The sequence below is a fragment of the Phyllobates terribilis genome, unplaced genomic scaffold (genome assembly GCF_046119375.1).
Source record: "Phyllobates terribilis strain yellow unplaced genomic scaffold, ASM4611937v1 Scaffold_1__5_contigs__length_1240528914, whole genome shotgun sequence".
Taxonomy (NCBI): Eukaryota; Metazoa; Chordata; class Amphibia; order Anura; family Dendrobatidae; genus Phyllobates; species Phyllobates terribilis.
In genome coordinates this window covers 716,747,057-716,773,270 of record NW_027362761.1, presented here as the reverse complement: position 1 = coordinate 716,773,270, position 26,214 = coordinate 716,747,057, and the positions used below count along the sequence as shown (strand labels likewise).

Genomic DNA, 26,214 nt, shown 5'->3' with positions numbered 1-26,214 from the left:
CCATCTATACTGACCTCCATCAGGTTGCAAATTCGATATAATTTTTTTCTGCATCTAGCTCTGAAAAAATATTTCGGCTTCTAGCAGTGTGTGGGACTTGGTCTTTTAGTCCATCTATACTAACTTCCACCAGGTTGCAGATTAAAAATAATTTTTATCTGCATCTAGCTCTGAAAAAATATTTCGGCTTGTAGCAGTGTGTGGTACTCATTGTTTTAGACCATCTATACCAAGCTCCACCAGGTTTGAAATTAACATTCATTTTTAGCTGCATCTAGCCCTGAAAACAATTTTTCTTCCCAATAGTAGTAGCAATAGAAATATGGGGCGCGCGCCTGGCTAGCAAAAATATACGATTCATAACAAAAAACACCAGCCTAGCGCATTGCATTAATAAGATGGCATCATCGTCTCTGCCAGTGCTAGGCCTACTACGCAGGCTAGCATTCCTGTGCCTAAAACACAATGTATGGGTCCGCGCTAGCCACTATGCTGAGGGGTCTAAAGCTGCTGCTAACGCTTTATAACAATTCAATTGGCAGATTTTCACAGAGCTCTTCCCCAACGCCCACCCATCGGGCAACAGTTGCCCACCCTCCCTATGGGATCTAGTGGCGAATAGTTGATGCCATTAATCAGAGCGTCAGTTGCCCCGTCGACGTGGCAAGCATGCGGTAAGGCATGGGAAGAGTGGACACGACTAGTAGCAGGCAGACGGGTTGACCAATGTGAACAAGCCAGATCACAAGTCACCATAGAATTTCTCCACCAGCTAATGATGAGGGTCATATCAGGGGCGTCAGCCCAGCGGTGTCTGACCGGAGTAGCATTTCACTTCCAACTACTGAATTGGGGAGATGTGACAAAGATTCATCATCAGACAATCCATAAAAGGGTGGAAAAGGGGTCAGCCAAGTCAGGAGTGTAGACGTCCCGTGTCACTAAAACTGATTTCTCACATCATATCCCTAACACCATTAATATGACACTCACAATTTGAAGCAACACTACTGTCTACTGCATTTGTGATCGCCTTCTTCGGGGCGCTATGCATAAGCGAATTAGTCCCTCAATCCAAAATTACCACCAGTGGAGGCTTATTACAGCAGGACGTAGTCATAGCCAATAATGCAATACGTCTACGCATACGCCAATCGAAAACGGTTCCAGCGGGCAGGGGCACTTGGGTACTTCTACAACCCACAAACGGTACACTGAGTCGGGTAACAATAGTAAAAACATATCTAACCATCAGATCACAAAGTAATTTCTTCCTATCACACATTGATGGAACGCCATTATCAACATACCAGTTCCAAGCTATAATTAATAAATGCATAACATCGGCAGGGAACCACCCCAAAGATTACGGGACACACTCATTCTGCATAGGCGCGGCCACGGAAGCAGCAAGAGCAGGACTGTCAGAAACGGAAGTTCAGAGGCTAGGGAGATGGCGATCCACGTGTTTGGCGAGATACATAAGACCAGACTTGTTATCCTAACGTGGTTTGTTTCTTTTACAGGTGACGCTAAGCCAACAGTGTGGGTGATAGGCCACTCGTATATATATTGGGCAGAAAAAAGGGCGAAAGTCCTCCCAGGCGGGAGGAAATTAGAGTTTCATAACACATATTTCAACTGGAGAGGTATTAGAGGCCTGCTATGGCCACAGGTACTAATGGAGGTAATCAAGGTAGGGAGAGAGGCAAGAGGTCTGGTCATCTTAGTTATACAGGCGGGGGGAAACAACCTAGGTCATCACAAGAGCGCATAACTAATGGCAATAATGAAACTAGACACTGAGTGCTTCAGAGAATTTTTCACAAAACTAGCTATAGTATGGTCAGAGATTGTGCCGATAGCGGTATGGCAAGGTGCGCGAGACATCACGGCCATCGAACGGACAAGGCGGGTAATAAATATTCGGATGGCAAAATTTAGAAGAGACAGAGGCGGTGTAGTGATACGACAAAGACAACTGGAAGGAGATAAAGCAGGCCTCATACGGCCCGACGGTGTTCACTTAATGGATATTGGACTGGACATATTCCTGTCAGGACTCCAGGACGGAGTGGAACAAGCGTTAAGAGTGATGGGTGGGGGTCAGAGTCCTGCATACGAGTACGCAGGATCCTCCGTGGCCTGGAAATAGAAAGGACATGTTGGAGAGTTACACTTGTTGGCCAACTTGCCGGAGTGGAGACCCAGGGCATGCTGCAACAAGCTGAATTATTTTAGAAATAAAATGCCTTTCTAATGGAAGGAGTATAAAGAGTTAATAAAGCTGTGACCGATCCTCACCCATCCAGTTGTAAGAGTAACATTATTGTATTGTCATGGAAAGGGGGGCGGTAGGGGGGCTGAGCGTCTGGGTTTGGTTGGGGGTCCCCACAGTCTGCCTAGGCTAGATGCATTTAAAAATTCTTATTAGATACACAGGCGGTGCAGCTTGCTTCGCAGCTGGGCTACTATGCCCAAAGTATTGCCTAGGCTAGATGCAGTTAAAAATTCTACGCTGACTAGCAGACACTGAAGCTTTGAAGCAGACCTCTGAGTAAACAGCTCTTCAGACTCAACCATCTGTGTTACCCCAAGCCATAGTGTATGTAGTTTCTTACAGTTAAAAAGGGGGGGAGGGCGACCCAACCCACCTGGAATTGACGATGCCAACGTCACGTAAGACACAGCAAGGGAACTCCAAAAAGTCTCAATTTTTTCCCAAAATTGTGGCACAGACACCACTTAACCCTAGAACGCATACCTGGGGCCTCGCAGGCCCGCCCTGTTAATTGTTTTCTATTTTCTGCAAGATTACTTTAATTAGAATTTTGAAACTCTAGGTATTCTTCATGTATATAGTTGTTTGTCATTTGAGTTTGAGTTATTCCATGTTATTTGCACACAGGCCTAAAAGGCCTCAGGTATGTGAAAGTGTAGATTTTTATGGTCATGCTTTCTAGGATTAAGTGGCATCAATTGCCCCACAGTTGCTTAAAACGGTTGGTGAGGTGATTTTACCAAATCCTCAAGCTTTTAGTCTCCCCAGGATGACACAGGGGTAGAAAAGTCCTTGCGAATCCATGATTTGTTCATCTTTATGAACGTGAGTCTGTCTACATTCTCAGTGGATAGCAGCGTTCGCTTATCTGTTAGCACACCACCAGCAGCGCTGAACACACATTCAGAGAGAACGCTGGCTGCACGGCGTGACAAGATCTCCAAGGCGTGAGTGGCGAGCTCCGGCCATTTTTCGAGATTGAAATCCCAAAATGAGCAAGGGTCCAGTGACACAGTCATGGCTTCGATGTTCACTTGGAGATACTCCTGTACCATCCTCTCTAGGCGCTGACTATGTGTCAGACATCTTGTCTCCTGTGGCCTTGCAAAGGATGGTCTAAAAAAGTGGTGAAACGATTCCACAAAATTGCTGTTACCAGCAGATACTGTGTTACTGTTACGGTTTGAGTGATGAAGACTCGACAGTCCCACGGTTGGCAAGTTAGAACTGTGAGATTCACTACGTGCACCACTGGTGTTTTGTGGAAAAGCACATGTAAGATTCTGCAACAGCGTCTGCAGATACTCCTGCATGCGTAAATCCCTTTTTATGGCAGGAATTATTTCGGCAAATTTACTTTTGTACCGGGGATCTAAGAGTGTGGCAACCCAGTAGTCGGGATTACTTCGAATTCTGACAATCCGAGGGTCATGTTGAAGGTAGTGCAGCAAGAAGGCACTCATGTGTCTTGCGCATCCAGGACGACCAAGTCCTTGTTGTGTTGGTAGCGAGGTAAGAATCATGCTTCCTTCCTCTGCCCTCTCCCCCAACCTCGCACAATAGAAATGTGATCAAGGTCTCCCTCATCTGATGAGTCTTCCATGCCCATCGCCAGGTCATCCTCCACTTCTTCCTCGGCTCCTGCACCTTCCTCAACAGTTGGCTGCTACCATGCGCCCTGGTTAATCCCTCTCCCCCACCCTCCCATGCCTGCCGCCTTGGTGCTGCCGACCGTCTGGACCTTGGAGATGTTATCCCTTCCGCATACGACTCCTCCTCTACTTCCTCCACCTCCTCTTGTCCCACCACCTGACTCTGAATTCTATTTAATGTGTGCTCCAGCATGTAAATCACCGGAATAGTCATGCTGATAATGGCATCGTCGTCAGCACTAAACATCTTCGTCGCCATTTCAAAACTGTGCAGAAGGGTGTGTGGTGCCCCTGAGGGTTCAGTCGCCACAGAGTTACTGCATCTCACCCAGAGGTGTGGTATCTCACCCTCAGGTAAGGAAGGCGTATGGCTCGGGACCCTAACACCTGCATCCAACACATACCCGCAGTGGGGACAGGGCGAGATTGCTCCTAAGGGAGAGCACAGTCCCAGGTCCCTAGCTGGCGGGAGGGTCCTATGTAGTGGGTGCTTAGGGGAACAGCTTAGGGGAGCACATGACAGGGAGAGTATAAATTGGAAGCCATCTTAGAAAGAGCAAGCCAGTCAGAGGAGGAAAAGTGACAGGAGCAGAGGCTCTGCATGAGCTCTGCTCCGGAGGCGGGCCTAGCCTGGGAGGCCCAGGACTGAAGGAGAGAAGAGAGGAGTGGGAGCAGGAAGGCTCCAGGAACTGAAGGGACCCTAGGGGAACGGGCCATGCAGAAGGCCACCCGTACTCCCGCTGCTACCAGGAGGTAGAGGGGTCAGGCCAGATAAGGGGAACCGGTCCCTCAACTAGCGGAGAAACGGCAAGGCTCAACTAGAAACCGGAGGCTGCAGCATTTCATGTACCGCAGGCCAAAGTCCACACCTGTCTCACTAAGAAGGTAGCCACATAGGACCCAGGGGACGGAACACACGTCGCCCACCAAGGCCCGAGGATACCGGATAGAAGTGTCACTGGGTGTGAGGTGCAGGTACTCCGGAGCTATCTGGGGGTGGACTGAGCCCCTCACTGAGTACGCACAGCACGACGGGGGAGATTGCTCTGGTACCTGTAATCTGGACTGCAAAAACTGTGAGTAAAGATCTTGGGACTGCATCACACGGACTCTGTGTTCATTACTGACTCCCTGCACTACAACCACCATCATCCACCCACACTGCCCTGAAGCTACACTCTTCCTGTGGGGAGCAATAATACCATTGCTGCAAAACCACCAGCTTCAGAGGACTGTTCCGCAGCGGCGGCCTCTTTGGCCGCACTCCACAGGTGGCGTAGTCGGACATTATAAAACCCATATATACAAATTACCCTTGGATTGACCGCCCTGGGTCATGGACCGGGTCACCACCACAGTGACTACAACCCCCAGCGTCTACCGGCCCGGCTCCGGGTACCCCACGGCCCAGGGGGCGCGTCAACTTCATAGGTCCCTGATCTGAGACCACTCCTGCAGCGCGATTTGCCCCACCTCTGGATCTCGTTGGCCCAGGCTATGCGTTAGAACGTATTGCACCAGGGCTTGTCGGTGCTGCCACAGTCGCTGCAACATGTGCAGAGTTGAATTCCACCGTGTCGGCACATCGCATTTCAGCCGGTGAACTGGCAGGCCCAACGACTTCTGTAGAGATGTAAGTCATTGAGCTGCGGGATGCGAACGGCGGAAGTGAGCACAAAGCGACCGTGCCCTCTGCAGAAGGCCATCTAGTCCGGGATAGTGGGCTAAAAATTGCTGGACAACCAGGTTCAACACGTGAGCCATACAAGGCACGTGTGTGACATTGCCCCGGCGAAGGGCCGTACACAGGTTTGCAGCATTGTCGCACACGGCCTTCCCTGGTTGCAGGTCCAGTGGAGACAACCATTCATGAAACTGGGTCTCCAGAGCTGACCACAACTCCTCAGCTGTGTGACTCACATTTCCCAGACATTTCAAAGTAAACACTGATGCCGTTGAGCCCTGCTGCCAGCATAGTAAGGAGGTGTGCAGGATTCCTTCTGCGCAGTTAGAAAGCAGGTGGCATTACCAGACAGGCTTTGGGTGCAGGTGGAGGACCGAGAGGAGGTTGAGGAGGCAGAAGCAGTGGAGGAAATTCGAGATAAAGAGGATTGACGCACAACTCGTGGGGATGGTAAGACTTGGACAGCAGCCCCTTGTCCTGCTGTCACCATAGTTTCCCAGTGCCCAGTCAGCGACATGTAAGTGTCTGTGGTGAAATGCACCCTGTCACACACAGAGTTTCTCAAAGAAGCGGTGATGTTGTGTGCGACATGCTGGTGGAGAGCAGGCACACCTTTCTTTGAGAAGTAGTGCCGACTGGGCATCTGGTACTGGGGCACTGCGACGGACATAAGGTCTCGAAAATCCTCTGTGTCCTCCAGGCGGAAAGGCAGCATTTCTGTAGCCAAGAGCTTGCAGATGGTGAAATTCAACCTCTTAGCTTGTCATGGCTAGGAGGAAATGGTCTTTTACTTTTCCACATCTGAGGGACCGAGGGCTGGCTGTTGTGCTTAGACGGGGTTGAGTAGGGTGTCCCCGGCAAACTGCCGGTCTGTGAGGAAAATGCAGGAGGACATGTTAGGTTGCCTTGATCCAAAGGTGGTGCTCTCAATGTCGGAGAGCGCTCAACACCAGCAGGTGTTTCCACTTCCCAATGAACTGACGACCTGCCAATCACACTGGCTGTTGCGGGTAAAGAGGTGGCAGGTCTGCGTCCAAAAACATGTGTGACTGCTGTCCCCCCAGTCACAGAGGATGAAGAGGTTGCGGATGCACAAGAAGGGTCAGACGGTTGTTGGCCCGGCCCGCTAGGCCGCATTGTAGCACAGTGAGCTTCCCACTGCAACTTATGCTTCATATCCATGTGACGGTACATGCATGAAGTACTCAAACTATGGATTTTTTGGCCTCTACTTAGCTTTTGGTGACAAATATTACAGATAACACGAGTTGGGTCATCCTTATTGATCTGAAAAAATGCCCAGGCTATGCAAGGCTTAGAGACCATGCGACCTGAAGAGCCACTACGACTTGTTGTCAGAGGCAGAGTTGTGGTTGAGGATGCAGTTGTTGACGTGCTTCCAGTAATCCGTCTCTGTCCAGGAAGGCGCAACCTAACCTCATCGTCAATAGCATCTGTGACGGCCCGCTGCGCTTGGTATCACAGATCCTAGAAGAGTGCATTGATGGAGTCCTCCACAAGAGGCCCCCATAAACATTCACACATCTCCACCTTCCACATCAGACCAGCAGAGGGAGCCCGTTAGGGATATAAATAGGGAAGGTGGAGCTAGGCAGTTCAGTTCCTCTGAAGAGTTCCTGCAGTAGAGAAGCCTAAGAGAGGTCAATCTGCAGTGGAGCTCAGTCTAGTCTAGAGAACTCAGTTAATAGTTCAGCAGTGGAGCACGAGGCTCCTGCTAGCTAGATTCAGGGAGCCCAGATAGAGCTTAAGGTGTGCCGGCGCCATAAGATCGGTGAAGCGCGGCAAGCTGCCGTTAGTGTGTATAGCCTAGTGAGGGTCCGAGTAGGCTGAAGGCGAGTGGCGAGTTAGTACATAAGGGGCAGAGGAGCTTAACCAGCTCACCCCGAAGCATTTACCGGACACCAGATCCGAGCTTACCGGGATCTCTATGACCCAGTAAGGCATAACCGGAATCCCTGGAGAACTACAAGTCCCAGGATCGCTAAGGTGCTGATACGTAACAGAGCCAGGAGACGCTTAGGCCCCGCATGCTGGGAGCGTGAACTCCAAGAGAAGGCCCTACCACAAGGTCAGCCAGCGCAGGACAGAGACAAAGTTAGGCCTAGCTCCAGGCAGGTCAGAAACTTACTACGCAGAGGCAAGAAACAGGAGGCCCTACACCCGCTCATTGGGGAGGATCCTGATATGCACCCTTCACCCTACAGTGCTCCGGGATGTGCCTGAATTTCCACCAGTAAAAGGTACTGAAGTGACTACCGTGTCCATTCCCGTTCTTGCTCTGACCCAGCTGGGTCTCGCCTGTCCTGCATTCCCCCTGCATACGCTGCCCTGAGACCTAGCTCCACCTGTGGGGAGCTATACCATCGAGCTGCCTTATCACCGGCCTCAGTGGACTGCTGCAGCGCTGGTGCTCCTCACCAGATACCACAGGTGGCGTCACGAACTCTTATAAAATTAACAATTATCCACCCTTTTAAAGAGTGACCCCAGGGTACGGGCCAGGGAGCCGACCACCGCGACATCCCCAAGGCCAGGCAAAGGCCCGGGTACCGAGTCATCCACATCCCCTGGGCTAGTCACATCCTCCTCCACCTCCTCTGCTGACCTCATCAACTGGCTGACTGTGGGTTGACAGTAAGTGGGATCTCCAACCTCGTCATCATCACCCTGTGTGTTCTCACACCCGTCATCCTCAGAGCCAACCTCTTCCTGCCCTGACCGAAAAGTAAAGTTGTCGCTCCAATCAGGTATTTGAGTCTCATCATCGTCTTCATCATTGTCTCCACCAACAGGAGTTACAGTTTGGGAACGAGGGTCTACATTATGCTCAGAACCTTCTTCATCTGGTCCTGGTCCCTGGATCCGACTTATGAAGATTCTGGGCATCAGTGCAGATCATTTCCTCGTCTGGATTAACAGAAGCTCTGGAGCAGACCTCCATTTCCCAGGCTATAGTATGAGTAAACAGCTGTGCAGACTCAACCATCTGTGTTACCCCATACTCAGACGGGCAGCTGGAAACTTGGGAGCTGTGAGGAAGCAAGTGCGATTGGGGTGACACCTCTGAGGACTGGAGTATTTGTGATGCTGAAATTGAGGTGGAGGAGAGCCCACTTGAAGGAGCACTTGATATCCGTTGAAGCACCTGCTGTTTTTGTGCCTCATCTGGAATTTGTAGCGATGGGCGTGTCCGTAAGAAAGGGATCGTATCACATTGTCCACGAAAAGAAGTAGACATCTTAGTTTGGCTGGAAGATGTTCTTTCTTCTGCAGATATTACTCCCCCCCCACCGTGGGGGGGCTCGACCCACTAGCGGACAGGCACCAGTATTGGGAGAGGGGGGCTGGCCGTCAGGGTCCACCGCGGCTCTGGCACAAACCCGGCGACACGGAGGTCGCACGGGCAGGAACGGACTGGCCGTGTCGGCTTCGCACTTTTTTGGTTTTAGAAGGGCATGACATGCCTATATCTGTGTCTCCCCCTCCTTTTACTCCTCCACCTCTTTTCTTTTCGCATGACTATATGTACTTGTCACTTTTCCATGTGTTAGTTGTGTCTTCTGAGCAGTTTGTCAGCTCTTGGACACCTTTGAAGGTGTTTTCTATGTGTTTCTATGTGTTTTTCTTTGTCTGCCATTGGTTTTAACGGTGTTCGAAGGTGTTCGACGAACAGTTCGGTGAACATATGGGTGTTCGAGGAACCGAACCGAACTCGAACACTACGGGGGTGGCTCAACACTAATCCTGAGCATGAAGGGAATGGGATGTTGGTTACTTATTGTACTTTACATGTATTCTTGTGGTTTCCCCAGGGGCCACCCTAGGCACAGGCTTACTGAGTCTACAAGTACATCTGGTCCCGAACAAGATTTATTAAAAAAAAAAAACTTAATACCAATTTAGTACTCCATTAGCAGCTATTTAAAAAAACATAATCGATTACACTAATTTTTTATTGACACAGTATTAATAACTTTTGGTTTCCAGGATCATGAGTAAAATAATTAACAAATGACTATATAAAATTGTTTGTAATTTCAATTTATTTTATTAGGAGATATGCATTATTATTACTAATACTAATAATAAAAAGATAAAAGTTTCAGCTCCCATTATTATTTATGCTGAAAATGAAACAATGTCCTGTAGTTTAGTCATTATTTTTTCAATAGTCGCGTTCTCATAAGCAGGAACATTTCTGAGAAACGTAGACTATTGTATTCTGTTTTAATATAATGAATCATTTGTTCTTTTTTTATGCCTTCTTTTCTTTGGCCTCAGCTGCAGCTGCCTCTCCAGTCTTGTCAGCAACACTGTAATAATAAACTCTCATACGAGATTCCACATTTTCAAAATTTGGGCGATCTTCCATTCTATTAAAAAAACAACAATAAAAAATAATTTTTAACATTATAGCATTGGATAGAATTATGGCACTGTATGAAAAATTCATATGCTAGATTTTTCAAAATTTTCGCAAATAGTCCACATTTATGGAGTAAATCTTTTCAGTGAAGCAATTCTCATTGTATATTTTCATGAATGATTATGATATTAGTGTATAATGATAAATGCAATGGTGACACATACAGTCATGGCCGTATGTGTTGGCACCATTGAAATTGTTCCAGAAAATGAAGTATTTCTCCCAGAAAATTATTATAATTACACATGTCATGTTATACACATGTTTATTTCCTTTGTGTGTATTGTAACAGCACAAAAAAAAACAGAGAAAAAAGGGCAAATTGAACATAATTTTACACAAAACCCCAAAAATGGGCTGGACAAAATTGTTGGCACCCTCAACTTAATATTTGGTTGCATACCCTTTGGAATAAATAACTGCAATCAATCACTTCCAATAACCATCAACAAGCTTCTTACACCTCTCAACTGAATTTTTGGACCACTCTTTTTTTGCAAACTGCTCCAGGTCGCTCATATTTGAAGGGTGTATTCTCCCAACAGGAATTTTAAGACCTCTCCACAGTTGTTCAATGGGATTTAGATCCAAATTCATTGCTGGTGTGGCGCTCGCAGCCCTGCCCTGGGAAGATGGGGGTACTCGGAGCCGGGTCAGGTGTTTGGTTGGTTGTAGCCGTGGCCTGGACCCGTCCCGTGCCCAGGGCCGTCACATTAAAAAGGATGTAAGGGCTATCAGGGTTTAGTGGTTGCTATCGACTACGCCACCTGTGGTACCTGGTGAAGGCTACCAGCGCTGCTGCTGTCCTCCGAAGCGGGATGTTGTGGCAGCCGAATTTGGTGCTACTCCCCACAGGCGGAGCAGGGCCTCAGGGCAGAGACAAGGATGGAGGGAGTTGTAGTGTAGGAGGTCTGGTGCTGCGTGGTGCGGTGCAGTGCAGAAATAAAGAGTCCGGAGGCCATAGGGGTTGACTTCCAGGGTTTTTACTCACATTGGAGAGTACAGCGGCAAGGATTCTCCCTGCTCCTCTACGGAGTTCTGCGGTCACCAGGGACGGGGGTCCGACAACCTCCGAATAACTCCAGTGCTCAATCAGGACCCCGCACCAGAATGTTCCTAGACTTCAGACCGGGTCCTTTCCTGTCTGTGTGTGTGTAGATAGGCCGGGTCTCCCTCTGAACTTCACTCAGAAAAAGGGTACGGGTGGAAGCTCCGCTCCTTCCGTTACCCGGTGGGATCCTCTGGGCCTACCGGGCTTCCCTGACCAGGACGTAGAGTAGCAAGATCAGGTGTCGGGGGCCGGTACCCCTTTTGCAGCCGGAATCCCTCTGACTAGATCAGCATAGCGGAGACAGGTGGCGTATACCGCTCCGTCTGCATCCCCCCTGGGATCCATTTGCGGTGGAGCTACACTCCTGAGCTCCGGGCCTTCTTGGTCATGGTCCTTGACCGGGTTGAGACATATGTTAACTCCAACCTGCCCCTCAACCCAAGGCCAGGGTACGAGGGCCGTGTCTCCATCCTCTGCAGGTCCACACAGGATCCACTCTCAGGGAGGGAGATCACGATCAAAGAACACAGAACCAAAATGGCTGTGTATTAAATATGAAATTTAAAGTGTCACTAAAATGTGAGTCCTCCACCCTCACCCACTAGTTGGTTCCCCTATCTCTTGGTTCCCCAGTCTCCCAACTTCCAGTAGGGGCAGCACCTAGTGCCTATTAGCCCCCTCTGGTGGGGAAGTGTGGTGTTGGATGTTAAGGAAGGGTCCTGACCATCGCACTGTTCTTACCTCAGAGGAAGAACACTACACCCCATTAAAAAGGTGCAGCATCCCTGTGGCAGTCGAACCCTCAGGGGCGCCACATTCCCCCTTGGTGAAACACAGCACGTCCGCGGGCTGCAAAGAGAGCAAAACCTGGTACAGTCTTTTTATATTTTGACAACAATAAAACCATCTTCCCTTTATGGGAGGTACTTTTTCTTTAACGTTGCAAACAGCATCTATATATATAATCGTCTTATCCCGTCTGTCTGTTTGTCTGTCTGTCTTTCTGTCTGTCTGTCTGTCTGTCTGTCTGTCCAGGAAATCCCGCGTCGCTGATTGGTCCGGCCATGGCCAATCAGCGACGCGGGATTTGAAAAAAAGATGGCGGCCGTTAGCGGCTCATCTGCAGGACGGAGGTCAGAGGCGATGCAGCAGGGAGATGACCGGCGCGAGGCGCTCATCTCCCGGCCGCTAACTGAACGGAGGACCGGGGAGCGACGCCACCGGTCGGAATGCTTCTGCTGCCAGCAGCCGCGCATCTCCCGGCTTCTCGCAGTGGAAGTAGTCGCACAAGCAGCGCCGCTCCCCGGTCCTCACTAATACGACGCTGATTGGTCACGGTCGACGCCCGCGACCAATCAGCGATATGGAAGGAAAATTTTAATGCCGCTCTGCTGATTGGTCGCGGTGGCCGGCCGCGACCAATCAGCATTATTGGCGCCACATTTAAACCCCGCTCTGCTGATTGGTCGCGGTGGCCGGCCGCGACCAATCAGCGATATGGGCGGCAAATTTAAACGCCGCTCTGCTGATTGGTCGCGGTCGCCGGCGGCGACCAATCAGCATTATTGGCGCAAAATTTAAACCCCGCTCTGCTGATTGGTCGCGGTGGCCGGCCGCGAACAATCAGCGATATGGGCAGCAAATTTAAACGCCGCTCTGCTGATTGGTCGCGGTCGCCGGCCACGACCAATCAGCATTATTGGCGCAAAATTTAAACCCCGCTCTGCTGATTGGTCGCGGTGGCCGGCCGCGACCAATCAGCGATATGGGCGGCAAATTTAAACGCCGCTCTGCTGATTGGTCACGGTCGCCGGCTGCGACCAATCAGCATTATTGCCCCAAGTTTAAACCCTGCTCTGCTGATTGGTCGCGGCCGCCAGCCACGAACAATCAGCGAATTTGGCGCCAAATTTAAACGCCGCTCTGCTGATTGGTCGCTGTCGCCGGCCGCGACCAATCAGCATTATTGGCGCCACATTTAAACCCCGCTCTGCTGATTGGTCGTGGCCGGCCACCACGACCAATCAGCGATATGGGCGGCAAATTTAAACGCCGCTCAGCTGATTGGTCGCAGTGGCCGGCCGCAACCAATCAGCGATATGGGCGGCAAATTTAAACGCCGCTCTGCTGATTGGTCGCGGTCGCTGGCCGCCGGCCGAGACCAATCGGCGAGATTGCCGGCAAATTTAAACTCCGCTCTGCTGATTGGTCGCAACCGCCGGCCGCGACCAATCAGCGAGATTGGCGCCAAATTTAAACAACGCTCTGCTGATTGGTCGCGGTGGCCGGCCGCGACCAATCAGCGATATGGGCGGCAAATTTAAACGCCGCTCTGCTGATTGGTCACGGTCGCCGGCTGCGACCAATCAGCATTATTGCCCCAAGTTTAAACCCTGCTCTGCTGATTGGTCGCGGCCGCCAGCCACGAACAATCAGCGAATTTTGCGCCAAATTTAAACGCCGCTCTGCTGATTGGTCGCTGTCGCCGGCCGCGACCAATCAGCATTATTGGCGCCACATTTAAACCCCGCTCTGCTGATTGGTCGTGGCCGGCCACCGCGACCAATCAGCGATATGGGCGGCAAATTTAAACGCCGCTCAGCTGATTGGTCGCAGTGGCCGGCCGCAACCAATCAGCGATATGGGCGGCAAATTTAAACGCCGCTCTGCTGATTGGTCGCGGTCGCTGGCCGCCGGCCGAGACCAATCGGCGAGATTGCCGGCAAATTTAAACTCCACTCTGCTGATTGGTCGCAACCGCCGGCCGCGACCAATCAGCGAGATTGGCGCCAAATTTAAACAACGCTTTGCTGATTGGTCGCGGCCGACCGTGACCAATCAGCGATTTTGGCGCAAAATTTAAACACCGCTCTGCATCGCTCTGCTGATTGGTCGCGGTCGCCGGCCACGACCAATCAGCAGTATTGGCGCCAAATTTAAACACCGCTCTGCTGATTGGTCGCGACCGCCTGCCGTGACCAATCAGCAATTTTGGCACCAAATTTAAACACCCCTCTGCTGATTGATCGCGTTTGCAGGCCGCAACCAATCAGCAATTTTGGCGCCAAATTTAAACACCGCTTTGCTGATTGGTCGCGGTCGCGACTAATCAGCGATTTTGGCGTCAAATTTAAACACGCTCTCCAGTCCTCACTAACACGGTTTGCTGATTGGTCGCGGCTGGCGCCCGCGACCAATCACCGATATTGCCGCCAAATTTAAACACCGCTTTGCTGATTGGTCGCAGTTACCGGCCGTGACCAATCAGCGATTTTGGCGCCAAATTTAAACACCGCTCTGCTAATTGCGCCTGGTCGGCCGCATACATATTCTAGAATACCCGATGCGTTAGAATCGGGCCACCATCTAGTATTATATAAAAGTACAAAAATACAAAAATATAAAAGTACAATAATTATCCAGAGACATTTTTGCAAAGACAGACGGGTTAAAGTGCAAGGACTCAAAGGCTGTTCAGAAGCACGAGGGACCTGTCCCAAACCCCCAACGTAGGCCCTGGGGTGGCTGCAGGGCATGAAGATCCCGAGTTGGACCTCCAGAAGAGCCACTCCAGACAGGTTTTTCTTCTGCGGTCTGAGGTAGTAGACGCGGTTTTGTATAAAACCAATAAGAAGCACCTAAAGAGATGCAAACTATTTACAAGTAAAGAGTCTGTCAGCTGCAAGTCCGCAGGGACAAATGTCTCTACACTGTGTTCCAAATTATTATGCAAATAATATTTTCTCAGATTTTCCCAAATTACCTATATGAATTGCAGTCATTGTAATTTTCCAGTCAAATAACTATTAGAGTACAATTGAAAGGTTTTTGTACAGCATTAGCAGGTTATTAGAAACTGAAAACAGCTCTGGGAGGGTATTCTGTCCTCATGCAAAACAATTAAAACAGAAACCATCCAAAACCTGACAAATTCAATGAATGAGAGAGTTCAGAAGCTCCTTTCGAACAAGGGGTCCTATGTGCAAATGTAACATCACCTAGAATAAAGTTTTGAGTTGAAAACTGTTTGATTTCAGTTTGTAATAACCTGCTAATGCTTATAATTTAAAAAATGACCATTTTTTTGTTCTTTATTAAAATGAAAGGTTGAAAACTCTGCTGTGCATAATAATTTGGAACATGCATTTTGAGTGCAGCTTGAGTTTTTTATTTTTTTTTAAATATACTGTTATCATAGGCAGTTTGTACAAAAACCTTTCAATTGTACTCTAATAGTTACTTGACTGGAAAATTACAATGACTGCAATTCATATAGGTAATTTGGGAAAATCTGAGAAAATATTATTTGCATAATAATTTGGAACACAGTGTAGAAACCGGGGAAAAACATGGTCAACATAAACCTTATAACTTTAAACAAGTTCCAGCCGCCGGGGCTGCTTAATTCTCGGGTTCCCTCCGGGGAAAAGGCTCGTTCCTCCCTGCGGAGGCTGACCGGTCCTCTAGAGGTGAGCGCGAGGGGGAATCGCTACCGGAGCCTGGCCCACGATGGGAGGTGTTAGAAGACCGTCTTTCTGATACACTATGGCGTCTGTTCTTCTTGGGCGGGCGCCATTTTAAGTGTAAACGCAGTCCAAGATGTAAGGCACACAGTACCCGGTAGCAATGGGTAATTCCTTCCTTTGCTGTGGGTTCGAATCCTGCCGACTACGCCAGTTATGTGACGCTCGCAGCCCTGCCCTGGGAAGATGGGGTTACTCGGAGCCGGGTCAGGTGTTTGGTGGGTTGTAGCCGTGACCTGGACCCGTCCCGTGCCCAGGGCCGTCACATTAAAAAGGATGTAAGGGCTATCAGGGTTTAGTGGTTGCTATCGACTACGCCACCTGTGGTACCTGGTGAAGGCCACCAGCGCTGCTGCAGTCCTCCAAGGCGGGATGTTGTGGCAGCCGAAGTTGGTGCTACTCCCCACAGGCAGAGCAGGGCCTCAGGGCAGAGACAAGGATGGAGGGAGTTGTAGTGTAGGAGGTCTGGTGCTGCGTGGTGCGGTGCAGTGCAGAAATAAAGAGTCCGGAGGCCATAGGGGTTGACTTCCAGGGTTTTTACTCACGTTGGAGAGTACAGCTGCAAGGCTTCTCCCTGCTCCTCTACGGAGTTCTGCGGTCACCAGGGATGGGGGTCCGACAACCTCCGAATAACTCCAGTGCTCAATCAGGACCCCGCACCAGAGCGTTCCTAGACTTCAGACTGGGTCCTTTCCTGTCTGTGTGTGTGTAGATAGGCCGGGTCTCCCTCTGAACTTCACTCAGAAAAAGGGTACGGATGGCAGCTCCGCTCCTTCCGTTACCCGGTGGGATCCTCTGGGCCTACCGGGCTTCCCTGACCAGGACGTAGAGTAGCAAGATCAGGTGTCGGGGGCCGGTACCCCTTTTGCAGCCGGAATCCCTCTGACTAGATCAGCATAGCGGAGACAGGTGGCGTATACCGCTCCGTCTGCATCCCCCCTGGGATCCATTTGCGGTGGAGCTACACTCCTGAGCTCCGGGCCTTCTTGGTCATGGTCCTTGACCGGGTTGAGACATATGTTAACTCCAACCTGCCCCTCGACCCAAGGCCAGGGTACGAGGGCCATGTCTCCATCCTCTGCAGGTCCACACAGGATCCACTCTCAGGGAGGGAGATCACGATCAAAGAACACAGAACCAAAATGGCTGTGTATTAAATATGAAATTTAAAGTGTCACTAAAATGTGAGTCCTCCACCCTCACCCACTAGTTGGTTCCCCTATCTCTTGGTTCCCCAGTCTCCCAACTTCCAGTAGGGGCAGCACCTAGTGCCTATTAGCCCCCTCTGGTGGGAGAAGTGTGGTGTTGGATGTGAAGGAAGGGTCCTGACCATCGCACTGTTCTTACTTCAAAGGAGGAACACTACACCCCATTAAAGAGGTGCAGCATCCCTGTGGCAGTCAAACCCTCAGGGGCGCCACACTGGCTACTCAGAACTCTCCAGGCTTTGTTTCCTTCCATTCTGGGTGTTTTTTCTAGTATGTTTGTGGTCATTGTCCTGGTGGAAGAAAGACCCTTGACCTAGGACGCAAATCAAACTTCCTGACATTGGGCACTATATTGCAACCCAAAATCCTTTGCTAATCTTCCGATTTCATGATGTCTTGCACACAGTCAAGGCACCCAGTGCCAGAGACAGCAGGACAACCCCAAAACATCTTTGAACCTCCACCATATTTGACTTTAGGTGCTGTGTTCTTTTCTTTGTAGGCCTCATTCCATTTTTGGTAAACAGTAGAATTATGTGCTTCCCCAAAAAGGTCTATCTTGGTCTCATCTGTCCACAAGATGCTTTCCCGGAAGCATTTTGGCTTACTCTTGTACATTTTGGCAAACTGCAGTCTTGCTTTTTTATGTCTCTTTGTCAGCAGTGGGGTCTTCCTGGGTCTCCTACCATAGCGTTTCATTTCATTCAAATGTCGATGGACAGTTTATGCTGACACTGATGCACCCTGAGCCTTTACTTGATTGGGGCTGCTTATCCACCATCTGAACTATCCTGCGTTGTAACCTTTCACCAATTTTTTTCTGCTGTTCACATCCAGGAAGATTAGCTACAGTGCCATGGGTTATAAACTTTTTTGTTTCATACCGTGGACAAAGGAACGCCAAGATCTCTGGAGGTGGACTTGTAACCTTGAGATTTTAGACATTTTTCATCAATTTTTGTTCTCAAGTTCTCAGACAGTTCTCTTCTCCTATTTCTGTTCTCCTTGCTTAGTTTGGCACACACACTGCAAAGATTAGGTCAACTTCTCCTTTTTTATTTGGTTTCAGGTGTGATTTTCATATTGCTCACACCTCTTACCTGCCACAGGTGAGTTTGAATGAGCATCACATGCTTGAAACAAAGTTGTTTACCCACAATTTTGGAAAGGTGCCAACATTTTTCTCTGGGGCTTTGTGTGTAATTATGTGTGAATTTTGCATCTTTTCTCTGTTTTTGGTGGAGTTCCAATACACACAAATGAAATAAACATGTGTATAAGGCTATGTGCACACGATGCAGAAATGAAGCAGAAAATTTCTGCATCATTTCTGCATCTCCCTGGCAGAAAAAACGCATGCAGATTGTGCATGCGTTTTTCCTGCAGAATACATGTGAATCCACATGCAGATTCACATGCGTTTCCGCATGTGGATTGACAAGCGCTTTCCAGGCGATTTTAGCATCACCTGGAAAGTGCTTGACAACTAGGTCACACTATATAAATCCATGCAAACAGCATGGATTTATATAGTGTGACCCGAGAGAGTGTATATACTTACCTCCGATGGCCCGCGCTGTCCTGCTCACTCCGTTCTCCCGGCTGCCGGCAACTTTGAATTGAAAGACCTGCCGACGTCAGCGTCACGTGACCCGTCACATGACTCTGACGTCACCGCAGGTCCTACAACTCACTGCAAGTACCGGGAAGCAAGCAGGAGCGGTGCGCGGGCCGACAGATGGTAAGTATATATATATTTTTTATTTTATTCTTGTTTTACAGCTTTTTTAATGGTACCTGGGTGTGGATGAGACTCTCCTCTCCTCCACACCCGGGTACCATCCGCACATTAGAACGCACCAATTACGCAAGTACAGATGCAGTCTTGCGGAATTGGCGCGTTCTAATGCAAGTCAATGGCGGCGAAAACGCAGCGTTTCCACAAAATTAAATGACATGCTGCGGATTTTTGAGCGCAGCGTTTACGCTGCGGAAAAATCCGCATCATGGGCACAGCACATGCGGATTTCAATTGGGGAACATTGCTTCCCTTCTACCATGCGTTTTTCATGCATTTCCGCGGCGTTTACGCAACTGCAAAAACGCCGCGGAAACGCATGAAATACGCATCGTGTGAACTCAGCCTAACAAAACAAGCGTAACTCAATAATTTTCTGGGAGAAATACTTTATTTTCTGCAACAATTTCAAAGGTGCCAACGACCATGACATTATAAGTGGTCAGTTTCTATAGATGTGGCCTTTGACTCAGGAAGCAGTAACTTGATTTTGAGTAGCACAGTCAGAGTAGGTTCACACGACCATATTTTTGATCCAAGACAGCACACAAACTAATGTTATTCAATAGGGCAGTGCAGATGAGCAATTTTTTTTCACTGATAAAATCCACTTGTGAAAAAAATTGTAGTATGCACTAGTTTCTTCAGTGTGTCATATGAGATTCACCCATTCTAGTTTATGAGTGCGCAAAATAAAATTGAATGCCATATTGAGCAACCATATAGGCTCACTTTTTAATCGATACATTGCAATTCTTTAACACAGGGAACTGAAAAGATCTTCAAAATTATGAAAGGCAATCTGGCAGCAGGTTTTTGCTATTTAATCTGAGAGCATCATAATATACTGCAAGAGAGCCTGAATCCAGGGATTTGTCACTTACTGGGGTGTGTGCTGTAGTTTCAATACAGTCAGTGTTTTATCAGCAGGAGATTATCACTAGAGGACTAGGTCTCATGTACAAGTCAGTCCAGCCCACACCACTGATTGGCAGCTTGCTGATAATATACAATGTACACAAGGAACTGCCAATAAATGTTGAGTGTAGAGTTAATCACAGATGAGCAATCTGGCCACTGATATATCTGCAGTAGAAAAAATGGGGATTCTATCAAAACTATACCAAGCAGTCCAGTAAGCGATATTTCGCAGGGATCAAACTCTCTGCTCCAATATTATGCTGCTCTCGGATTCCATAGCAAAAATCTGACAGATTCCCTGCAATAGCTACTGCTGTAAAAATGGATTGCATACGGCGAAATGTGAGAAAAAAATTGTCCACGTTTTCTGGATGAAACTGTTGATGTTTTTTATCCACTCATGTGAACTTAGCCATATTCACAGACACAGCAGGGTTAAACTAACAAGAGAGTTTACGTAACCAATTGCAACTCAGTATAGCGTGCTCAGATAAGGATTCCATACAAACAAATTCATTCTAAGTCAGTCTGTTGCTACTAAGTTTATGGCTCCGACTCATCAAAGCTTTTATGTCAGAAAACTGATGTAAAAAGCCTTGAAAAGTCACAAAAGCTGCAAAAAGTCACAAAGTTTTCATGTCATTTTTGCCCAGCTCTGGAAAAGTGGACAGAGCTGGGGCAGGACAAGGGCGTGACAGGATGTGGCAACCCCCATTCTTTACACAACAATCTTACTCTAGTATCTGTCTACATGCCCCTCTAATGAATCAGGCACCTCACACTCTGCCCCCTCATCAAGACCAGCATGAAAAATGCCAATGTTGATGAATCGAGCCTATGTGTCTGTTAAAAAAAAACAGGAAAAAACTGTTAAAATGTCACAAAATGTGTACGCAACTCATATGTTTGTTACCATTGTATATTTAGGAGGGAGAAAATAGAAAAAGATTAAGGGTTGGTTTACTATTGTATTTGCACATTTTTTACAGCTTTTGGTGTTTTTTTGCCTGCTTTTCATTTTTTGCTAATTCTTTTAATTTGCGCCTTATTTCAATGTGTGTGTTCATCTATTTTTTTTATGTTTGTCCTCTTGTTTAGTGTTTCCAGATGTTTTTGTCTGATTTATCATTTTTTTTAACACAAAAATTAGTGTAAATGTACCCCAGATATACTCTTGCCTCTACAGGAATAAATTAATTTATGCCACATTTTTTGGTAAATTAAATTTTTGCTAAAAAAAGTCACAAAACTGGTGAAACGTAAAAATAAAGAGCGTTTTTGACTTTGCACAAAACTCATGAACCATGTGCACCATTTTGAAGAATTTGTCACAAAAAACGATAACGAATACTACAAGACAAAAAAATAATTATTATAAAAAAATGGAAATTATTAATTGTGAGGTTTAAATTTAAAATAGGGCTTACATACTGAATGACAAAATTAACACAGAATTTAACTTGTCATGGGGCTGAGTAGAGATGCCGGAGAACTGCTCAGCAGCGGCAATACATTTACTTGGTACTGGAGCATTACTTGTACACTAGTGATGGGTGAGCCCTAAAATGCTCACGTGCTCGATACTCGGGTCGAGCAAATCGTAATGCTTGGGTGCTTGACCCAAGTAATGAGCCCAATGTAAGTCAATGGGAAACTCAAAATTTTTTCAGGCGACCCCCCCCCCCCTCCGCCCTGGAGGTCTGGAAAGGGGCTAAAAATTGTCCAAATTGATGGAAACAGTCCTCAAAATATATGGGAACAGCATGGGAAAGACCCCTGGAAGCATCTCTAAGTCCCAGGTCACTGCTGTGGACAATGTTGTCAGAGGTATTACGCCACTTTATTGACTGACAATAAAACATACAAAAACAAAGCCAAAATGGATTTTCCTGGAAAAAATGTTAAGGAACATTCTTTCCAGGGTAATGACTTGTACATAAGGCAAAATAAATAACCAAAAACAAAAATGCTCCTCTACTCCTTGGGCTATGTGCACACGTAGCGTTTTTGATGCTTTTTTGCACTCTTACATTGCTTTCAACGGTGAAAAATACATTCACCGGTAAACGTAATTTTAACATTTTACTACCTTATCTGGCCATGTGGTGTGTGAGACATGATCAGACACATCCTATTTCATTTATGAAGGATGGACTGTGAAAGCCTATTTTTGCAAGGCCATCAGGGGGCCCTTACTATTGTTAGAGGGCCATCAGCCAGCTATGCTTTGTTGTTCCAATTATTAGGGAGTGGGTCTCCTACAGTGGTAATGCCTATGCAGTGACTACAAGGGCTGCCAAAAATTTGGACGCACTCCAATACCCCTTTGAAGAGATGTAGAGGATGTCCTCATTCAAAAAATTGTTCCCATTGTTAAGGAGTGGGTCTCCTATACTGGTAATGCCCATGCACTAAGTACATGGGCGGAAAAACGTTTACCCCTAGGTGGTATACATGAACATACTGTTTAACATACAGAATGTTAGAGGTAGGCCTCTAAAAAAAATTCCTACAGGCATCATAAACACCCTTAAAAAAAATTATGTGGGTGTTGCATGATGGTCACCCTGTTGGTTTGGTGGTGGAGGATGAGGAGAAGGAGAAGGAGGAGAGTGACATAAAATAGACAAAATCAGGAAGTGTATACCCATGTCTTGGTGTGAAGAGGTACATGGGAATAGACCCCCCCAAAAAAAGCCACTGGATTTGACTTTATGTTCCACTGATGTCATCCTGTGGTGTTGAGAAGTCTGGCCCAATCCAGCCCTTGTTCATTTTTATAAGAGTCAGCCTGTCAGCATTTTCAGTTGACAGGCGGATGCACCTATCAGTTACCCCCCAGTGGCACTAAAAACTCACTCTGACAAAAGTTTAGTGGCACGGCAGGCTAGGACCTCCAAGGCGTAGCGAGCCAGTTCATGCCACGTCTCCAGCTTGGATACCCAAAAGTTATAAGACACAGAGGAATCACGGAGGATGTTGGTATGGTCGGCAAGGTACTCCTTCAGCATCTTCCAAAACTTTTCCCTTCTTGTCAGAGTACCCCGCGCATCAGGGCCTGGGCACTAGGAGGGTCTGAGAAAACTTTCCCAGACATTTGAAAATGTTCCCCTGCCTCTCCTGCATCATATTTGTGTCTCCCTTGCCTGTACTCCTTGGTTGTCAAACAAACTGTAACCTCTCAGATGGAATTTTTTTTAATAATTCTACAACAAGGGCCTTCTGGTACTGCAACATTATACTAGACCTCTCCGCCACGGGAAGGAGAGAAAGAAAGTTCTCCTTGTTGCGTGGGTCTAGAAGTGTGACCAACCAGTAATTACTGTCGTCCAAAATGTGTACAACGCGAGGGTCACGGGAAAGGCAGCGGAACATAATGTCAGCCATGTGTGCCAGACTGCCAACATCCAAGACCTCCCTGTCCTGACCAAGAGGATGACTGTCCATGCTCTCCTCCTCATCCTCCTCCTGGTCCTCCTCCTCATTCTCCCTCTCCTCAGGTCATCCACGCTGAACAGATGGTATGACTGTTGTGTGGGTAGTACCGTCTGTAGTGCAGGAAAATAGTTCCTGAGATGAGGCTGGGCTGGGGAGCATCACCCTATATAGTTCCTTGCTTCGCCTATAATGCCTCCTCTAAAATTGTGAGCAGCAACCGTTTCAGTAGACAGAGAAGAGGGATGGTGATGCTAATTATAGAGTCATCGCTGCTCACCATCTTGGTGGAGTCCTCAAAGTCTTTGAGGACAGCACAGATGTCAGACATCCATGCCCACCTATCAGCTCTTATGTGTGGAGGCTGACCTGAATACCGATGGGCGTGCTGAAGCTGGTACTCAACAAATGCCCTCTGCTGTTCGCAAATCCTTCGTAACATATGCAACGTTGAGTTCCAAGGCGTGGGTGAGCTGGAAGATGCAAACACTGCTGAAGCACGGCGAGGGCAGCAGAAGCTGTAGGTGACTTTCTGAAATGGGCACACACGCGACGTACTTTCACAAGCAGCACAGGCAGACCCAGGTAGGTTTTGAGAAACCGCTGAACCACTAGGTTGAGCACATGGGCCAGCTATGGTGCATGTGCGAGGTTGCCAAGCTTCAAAGCCATCACCAGGTTCCAGCCATTGTCACACACGACCATGTCTGGCTGTAGGTTCAGCGGTGACAGCCACAGATCTGGCTGCTCTGTTACAGCTGTCAACAACTCTGCAGCGGTGTGTGGTTTGTCACCTAAGCATATTAGCTTCAGCACAGCCTGTTGCCGCTTGGCCGAGGCAGTGCTGTAGTGCTTCCAGCTTCCAACTGATGTGGTCATTTTGGAGATGGAGGCTGAAGAGGAGAAGGAGGTGCATGAGCTGTAGAATGTAGGGACAACCCTGATTGACCAGGGCCCACAATCGTCGGCGTCGTGAGGACGTGTTTCGTCCCAGGGTCCGACTGGGTCCCGGCTTCCGCTATATTAACCCAGTGTGCCGTCAGTGAGATAAACCGTCCCTGGCCACAAGCACTTGTCCACATGTCCATGGTTAGGTAGACCTTCCCAGTAACTGTGTTGTTGAGGGCACGGGTAATGTTCTGGGACATGTGCTTGTGTAATGCGGGGATGGCACATCGGGAGAAATAGTGGCGGCTGGGGACCGAGTACCAAGGGACGGCCACCGCCATGAGGTTGTGGAAAGATTCCGTCTCCATGAGCCTAAAAGGCAACATTTCAAGTTCAAGCATTCGAGAAGTGTGGCAGTTTAGTGCTGTGGATCGTGGGTGCGTATTTGCACTTGTGTTCAAAGGACTGGGGGAGGGACAACTGAACACTGTGCTGGGACAAGGACATGGATGTGGTTGCTGATGGTGTTGGATGCAAGTGGGCAAAAACCGGTGCAGGGTGGGAGGCATCTTTGCCTGCGCCATGGACAGGGGATTGGTGTACACTCACAACAGCAGAACAGGCAGTGGTGTCACCCGCAGACACCATTTCTGGACCCTGACTTTTGGCTCAACTCAGGGCCGGCTCCAGGTTTTTGTGGGCCCTGGGTGAAAAAATTTCAGTGGGCCCCTTTAACACATACCACAATTCATGATGCACGGATACCACAGAGAAATATAGATATAGTACAGTGCCAAAGATTTCACTTCTTACATTACATGAGTGATATCTATTGTAAATTCTACAATAATAATAATAATAATTTTTATTTATATAGCGCCAACATATTCCGCAGCACTTTAAAAATAAGCGGGGACATGTACAAACAATAAATTCAATACAAGGTGAGACAGTTTAACAGTTACATCAGGAGTGAGGTCCCTGCTCGCAAGCTTACATTCTACAAGGAAATGGGGGAACACAATAGGTGCTTGTTATTTCAGGTCAGGCAATTATAATAAGTCGGGATTATCATATAAAGCTGTATGATCCAGTCATCAGCCTGTATGTTCAAGTGCAATACTCAATTACCAAGTGCAGTTATCGTGTGCATGGAGGGTGTAGAATCAGATGAACAGTAGGGGGCAGATTCTGGATAGTATTTAGGAGGGAACAGGGGAAAGTTAGTTTACTGGGTATTTGAGATGGTAGGCTTGTTTAAAGAGATGGGTTTTTAAAGTGCGCTTGAAGACATCGGGGCTAGGCATCAATCGGATCGTCTGGGGTAGAGCATTCCAGAGAACTGGCGCAGCACGAGAGAAGTCTTGGAGACGGAGGTGCGAGATTATGGGGGATGTTAGTCTTAGGTCATTTGTGGAACGGAGGGCATGTGTAGGACGATAGACTGAGATGAGAGAAGAGATATAAGGTGGTGCAGAACTGTGGAGAGCTTTGTGGGTGAGAGCAATGAGTTTATATTGGACCCTGTAGCGAATGGGTAACCAGTGTAATGACTGTCACAAGGTGGAGGCATCGGTGAAGCGGCTGGACAGAAATACGACCCTGGCTGCCGCATTCAGGACAGATTGGAGAGGGGAAATTTTGGTAAGAGGGAGACCAATCAGAAGAGAGTTTCAGTAGTCCAGACGAGAGTGAATAAGAGCGACAGTAAGAGTTTTAGCAGTTTCCAAAGTGAGAAAAGATCGGATTCTGGAGATGTTTTTAAGATGCAGGTGACAAGAGCGAGTGAGTGATCGGATATAGGGAGTAAAGGAAAGGTTAGTGTCGAATATGACCCCAAGGCAGTGGGCGTGCTGCTTCGGAGTTATGGTTGACCCCTCCAAGGTAATTCGATGTTAGGTAGAGTTAGGTTAGTAGAGGGGGGAACACAAGAAGTACAGTTTTGGAGAGATTCAGTTTAAGATAGAGGGAGGACATGATGCTAGACACAACAGACAAACAATCCTTGGTATTTTGTATTAGGGTAGTGGTGATGTCAGGGGAAGAAGTGTATAATTGGGTGTCGTCAGCATAGAGATGATACTGGAACCCAAATTTGCTGATTGTTTGTCCAATAGGGGCAGTGTATAGAGAGAAGAGGAGGGGGCCTAGGACTGAGCCCTGTGGAACCCTGATAGTAAAGGGATGAGGAGGGGAAGAGGAGCCGGCAAAAGATACAGTGAAGGAGCGGTCAGAGAGGTAGGAGGAGAACCAGGAGAGAACGGTATCCTTGAGACCTATAGAGCGGAGCATAGTGAGGAGGAGCTGGTGATCCACAGTGTCAAAT

General features: G+C 48.1%; 1 protein-coding gene across 2 annotated transcripts in view; it reads right to left on the bottom strand.

Moving 5' to 3' along the window:
* Positions 1-9,749: 9,749 nt before the first annotated feature.
* Positions 9,750-26,214, bottom strand: part of ZAP70 (zeta chain of T cell receptor associated protein kinase 70) — a 298,385-nt gene continuing 281,920 nt past the window's right edge. The window contains exons 13-14 of one of the 2 annotated variants that reach the window (XM_073655156.1): positions 11,857-11,964; positions 9,750-10,011 (exon numbers count right to left, since the gene is read on the bottom strand). In XM_073655156.1, coding sequence (XP_073511257.1) covers positions 9,894-10,011; positions 11,857-11,964 — 226 coding nt within the window. In that variant the 3' untranslated portion in view covers positions 9,750-9,893. The remainder of the gene's footprint in view (positions 10,012-11,856; positions 11,965-26,214) is intronic. The other variant, XM_073655157.1, reaches the window with a different exon arrangement.